The sequence below is a fragment of the Gavialis gangeticus genome, unplaced genomic scaffold (assembly GCF_001723915.1).
Source record: "Gavialis gangeticus isolate Ggan-Ray unplaced genomic scaffold, GavGan_comp1, whole genome shotgun sequence".
Lineage (NCBI taxonomy): Eukaryota > Metazoa > Chordata > Crocodylia > Gavialidae > Gavialis > Gavialis gangeticus.
In genome coordinates, this window is record NW_017729001.1 from 2,549,766 (window position 1) to 2,555,282 (window position 5,517).

The 5,517-nt window shown below is 50.2% G+C and overlaps 1 protein-coding gene across 1 annotated transcript in view; it reads left to right on the forward strand.

Annotated features, from left to right (window-relative positions):
* TBX3 (T-box 3) overlaps window positions 1-5,517 on the forward strand; it is a 17,189-nt gene that overhangs the window by 9,193 nt on the left and 2,479 nt on the right. The window contains exons 3-6 of the mRNA XM_019506617.1: window positions 593-739; window positions 2,899-2,975; window positions 4,294-4,451; window positions 5,425-5,516. Of these exons, the coding sequence (XP_019362162.1) occupies window positions 593-739; window positions 2,899-2,975; window positions 4,294-4,451; window positions 5,425-5,516 (474 nt within the window). The remainder of the gene's footprint in view (window positions 1-592; window positions 740-2,898; window positions 2,976-4,293; window positions 4,452-5,424; window position 5,517) is intronic.

The window sequence follows — 5,517 nt, forward strand, 5'->3', positions numbered from 1 at the left end:
TCCGAGAGGTCAGGGTGCCCGCTGGTTTCTACCCACCCCACTGCATTTCCTGGGTGCGCAGCGACCAAAAAAAAAAAAAAAAGAAAGAAAGAAAGAAACTCGAACTTAATAATTAAATCAAACAAATGGCCTGAGAAGTGCTCAAAGAAGTTACACGATCGGCCTGAGTCTCTTTGGGAGAATTGTGCAGAGAACAGGGGCGGGGGTGGACTCGCTAATGCTGGAAAGATTGCATTTGCTGCCTGTGATTTGATTAGATGATTAATTTTTGCCCTTCAAACAAGGCCTCAGTGGATTGGGACGGCCAATTCGTTGTAGCTCGGGCACTGGATTGCTTGGGGTTTAATTAAAATGCGTTTTGATCTTTGATCTTAAACGCCCCCCCGCACCCCCTCCCTTAGTCATTGGGTGGATTTTTTAAAAAACGGTGTGTTCACGGGAGGCGTGGGAAATCCGGGCGGACAGCTGTCAGTGTCCTGGATGCTACGAGGTGTGCGTGTATGGGGCCGGGAGGAGGGGTCCGAGCCTGGAGCCCCGGAGCCTCCGGGGTCGGGGTCTGTACCTGACAGTGTCGCTTTCTCCCCGCTCACAGACCATTTTAAATTCCATGCACAAATACCAGCCGCGGTTCCACATCGTGCGAGCCAATGACATCCTCAAGCTCCCTTACAGCACGTTCAGGACCTACGTGTTCCCTGAAACCGAATTCATCGCTGTGACCGCATACCAGAATGATAAGGTAAGGAGATTAAGGGGGATTTGTTTGGCGTGTTTTGGCTTTTCAGAAATCTTTTATTATGCATTGTTGCTTTTACAAATCACGGCGTCTCCCCCTCCTTTTTTTTTTTTTGCACAATCCAGTTGTTGCAATTTACAGGGGGAGGGGGACGATAAGTGTGTCCAATTTGCCTCGAAAGCCTTCTTTGCACTGGTGTGTGTGTGTGTGGGGGGGGGAAATCTCTGTTTGCTGTGTCGCTTCCATCTGAGGCATCTCAGAAACGAAAGAAAACGATCTGATGCTGTTTTCAAAGAGAGACTGGCGATCTGTGTGTGCTGGGGCTTTTTTGGCAGGTCCTTTGGCCTTTGCAGTACTTGTCTCCTTTCAACGCCGCTGACAGTAGGCTTCCAACACCCGCCTGCTTTCTATGATCGTTGGTATCGTTTTATCCTGCACTGCGTTTGGCTTGTATTTTGTGTGCTGTCGAGGTCTCCGCTCTGATCTGGGAGGTTAGCCACCCCGAGCTGGGCAGCTAGGGCTGAGCGAGCCCGGGTGGAAAAGTTGTAGCGTTTCCTTTCCCTTCTGCCAGTTCATTGCAGGTTGCAATCGAGGTGGCATCTCTGGGAGACGGGCGCGTGCTGAATTTATAGTAATGGCAAGTGGAGGCACCCAAGGAGCCAAGACTGGCGGGTTTTTTATTTTTCTTTCTATAAATCATAACTTTGGGGAGGGTTTAAATACAGATTCATCGGTGTTAAACGTAAAACACTTTCCAGATTTAAAGCACGTGATTGAATCGCTGGAGTTTGGCGATTTTGCCCTCTCCCCCCCCTCCCCCGCCCAACTTCCCCATTCCAGATATCTCCGATTTTAAACATCGGACGTGGGGGGCTCTTCATCTTCACCCGAGTCTGTTTTTCAAGAGCTTTTTGTTACTGGGGAGAGGCTGTTGCGCGCTGTTTCTGCGGCCCTGGGTTTGTAAAGGCAAAGACGGGAGAATTTGTGCAGAGCCGAGACTAGACTTTGCTCCGGGGCTTCCAGCCAGGGCAGAGTGTTCCCCCAGTTCCCTCAGCCGAGCCCGGCCCCGCTGCAGCACAGAAATAAATGGACTTGTCTTATTGCCATGAAATCGCGTGTAAAGCGTATTGTAATGGAAGCAAAGTGCTCTGGCCTCTCGCATTATCTTCGCTATCTTCCCGGAGAGGTCAGGGCGCGCATACCGCGGCGCACCTAGGCAGCCCCTGGGTAGTTTCAAGTACTTTCCGTACAATCAATGAGGCGAGGGTTTAACTTTCTGGGCAAGGGAGATCCCACGCAAAGTTCACGGGATCTGGCACTAAGGCGCTGGGCTAGGCTTGATGGGACTCTGCTCCCAAATCGCAGAGGGAAGTGGTTGGGGGAAAGACCCACAATTTTGTGCATGGGCTTCTTGGCGCATTTTTTTTCTTGTGCAAACTCCGCGCTGAGCTTCGTCCTTCCAGGCACTTCACTAACGTGAAGGGGGTTTAAGCCTGTCCAGTGTCTCCTAAAGTTTCACGGGCACTGCTGCGTCCTTAACCAGACTTAAATATGTAAAGCGGATAAACGAAAACAAATGTTTCCCCCGGTAACTCCGTCCTTGTGATCTAAAAACATCGATGGGAGTGGAAGGCATTTTAAGTGCTCGGACCCAGTCCCGCCAGCTCACTGATAAAATGAGATTGTATGCAATATTTTATGGCAAGCGGGTGGATAGGATTCCTTTGCGGTTTAATTACGGTCTTTAAAGAGTTTAACTGAGGCAGAATGTTAATGGATCGCAGGGCACGGCGCTTTATCAGTGCCAGCACGGTATTAGCAGCGCCGGGCAGTTTTAGTGCGGAGTAATTCTGTGCAATTGACTAGCCCAGGCGGTGTAATTGACAAGGGTAGTGACTGACTAGCCGGTCCGTGTAACTGACTGAAGCGGGGCTATCTACACTTCTTCTGAATTAGCCCAAGCCGCGGGTTAAACTGCGTCCTAGAGCCACCTCGCATTGTGCTTACATGTAAAGACGCTTGCACTCCTGTGGATTTACGTGTGTGTTGTGTGCTCCTAGGAGATTTAAACCACCTCTGCTGAAATTTGGAGGGGAGGGGGAGAAGAGTGAAATTTGAAAATCGAGGTGGCTTAATTCTGCTCCTCCTCCCCTTTTTTTTAGATAACCCAATTAAAAATCGACAACAACCCATTTGCCAAAGGTTTTCGTGACACTGGGAATGGAAGGAGGGAGAAAAGGTGAGTCAGAAAAAAAGTGTATGCCTTAGCCTGTTTGGTTTGCTTTTGCAAAGTTTAGAGTGTGTCCAGAGGTCAATGTAACCTCTCCATTGCCCCAAACCAGTTCTTCCCCCGCCAAAATGAGTAGTGTGTTTCAGAAAGTAAAACGGACTGCGTGTGATTCGATCCCGTTTTCACGTTTTTGTGTGTATGTTACCTGGGATTATTGTGAAAAGTGATCTCGGTGTGTTGAGAAGAGAATTGCAAATACTGAGGGCAGAAATCTCAAGACTGATACTGAAACACGTGTTTGCAAGTATGAATGAAAACAAGAATGAAGGGTAGGCGGGATAGCTGTTGGTTAACTATCACACAGCACATAAAGGGTATCTTCCTAGGGATATCTAAAAAAAAATCTTAATCTATACCGAAAAGAAAACAGAATAAACTACTTTCATGATGACAACATCTTGACTGCAGGCAACTGACTAGGTAACATCCTTATTTCTATGCAGGGTAAGGGATTTATTCTAATTAGGAGGGAATAAAGCATTACCCCCTCCCCCCCAATAATAGATTATTTTAAATACGCCAAAAGGTAGGTGGTTTGCAAGGGGAAAAAACTGGTTTGTGTTTTAAAGGGGGTGGGGGAAATTACAGGAACAGCTCTCCCACCCACACAGGCCAATACAGGTTCATCCACTTCCAATCCATCAGGGTGTGAAAGTGAAACCTGTACTGGAGCCACAAGAGGAAATGATTTCTAATTTCTCTCTAAATATAAATAGATTTTACTCCGGGTTAATTGTTGGTGAAAAGATTACATAAAGTGCCTAGCAAAATAACCACTTCCTAGCAATCTTAGCAACCATTAAGATGCCTGATATTCTAGGAACATCCTAACATTTTAAAAGCTAGTCGCCTGGGAATGTTTTTTCCCCCTCTCATTTATTTAATACTCACTTAGTACTGAAGCTAACAGCTTCCAAGAATCTGTTCTCATTAACAGCCAGTGCGGATGGCTTCAATTCTGCCTGCAAAATGAATTTGCTCAATAAAGCCTTGATCCTTAATAAATGTGCACCGATCTGCACCGAGCGCACATACACATGAAATTACCCAAGATATTATGAAGGAGCACAGTCCAGCTGTCAGATGTGTTACCCACACCGTGCGGAGCAGCCAAGGGGGGCATTGCTGGATTGTAAAGCAAGTGGCTTGTGTTAGAGGTGGTGTCTGTTGGAGGGCAGCTGGTCTAGGAAAGAGGTAATGGCCTGTGCGTGTGAGAGAGAGAAAACAGGGCATTTCCCAAATTTCTGCTCCATCGTTGTCTCTGCAGAAAACAACTAACCCTGCAGTCCATGCGCGTTTATGACGAGAGGCAAAAGAAGGAAAATGGCACCTCGGATGAGTCTTCTAGCGAGCAAACTGCCTTTAAGTGTTTCGCCCAGTCCTCCTGCCCTGCTGTGCCTGCAGTTGGCACTTCCAACCTTAAAGGTGAGGCGAAGCCCCCTCCCCTCCCCGGCCCGGGAGGTTTCTAGACAAGAGCCCCTCCGTCTCCCTCCCCCTCTTTCTTACTCCACTCTTTGATCTGAAGGAAAAGTTTTGCTTGTGTCCAACCTCTGGAGCAACTGATTTTGAACATGCCTCCAGTAAAGGCGCTCCAGAGATACAGACCCACCTCTCCTCCCTCGCTGCTGCTGTGTTTTCCTTTCCTCCCTGTGGTTCAGGAGGGAGCCAGCGCTGAGTCAAGGGAGCAAAGACAGACCACGGGGCAAAAGTTCAGACCTGGAGCCACTCCATTAATATTCATGTGCGGCTCTGGCATCAGGGAAAGCAGCTCTTTCCCCAAACCCCTTCCTCCGACCCTGCTTTGCTGCGGGGAAATTCAGTGCTGATTCGCCCCCCCCCCCTTCCTCCTTTCCCAGTGGGCGGGTTAGAGGCTTCCTTGGTAGTTTTCTGCTCTCTTGGAAAGGACAGATTTGGGTTTCTGGATGTTTTCTCTTCTTGATAGTATTTATTCATCGAAGGGAAAGGTGCGTTGGGGGGGATCCGGGAAGCCAAAGCAGCCCTCCACTTGGATTAAGAGATAAAACACCCCAAATTGATCACACTCTGCATAGGTCAAGGGGTAGCGGGGTGGATGGATGGGGGAGGGGGAGGGAAGGAGCAGGATGCTGTTCAAAGCCTGCTCCGATCTCTCGCCTGCCGGGAGGTCTGCGAGCCCTTCGGAGGGGCCGATCTAGGCAACGCAAAATAGCTCCCTGGTCAGTGTGTCGGTCACGGGAAGAGCCAGGCGCTTGCAGGGTAATTCCCCCGCCCCCCCGCCGCCCGCCCAGGCATGATGTCCGTCACCGGATAAGCTGGCACCAGGGGTGAGCCGGGCTTCCCCGGCGCCGTCGGTGTCGGGTGCCCCGGGCAGGGGCCGCGCAGGGCCCGGCCGCTCACAGCCGCGCCCGCTGCCTTGCAGATCTGTGCCCCAGCGAGGGCGAGAGCGACGCCGAGAGCAAGGAGGAGCCGCTGGCCGAGGCGGGGGAGGCCGGCAGGATCAGCACCACCAGCG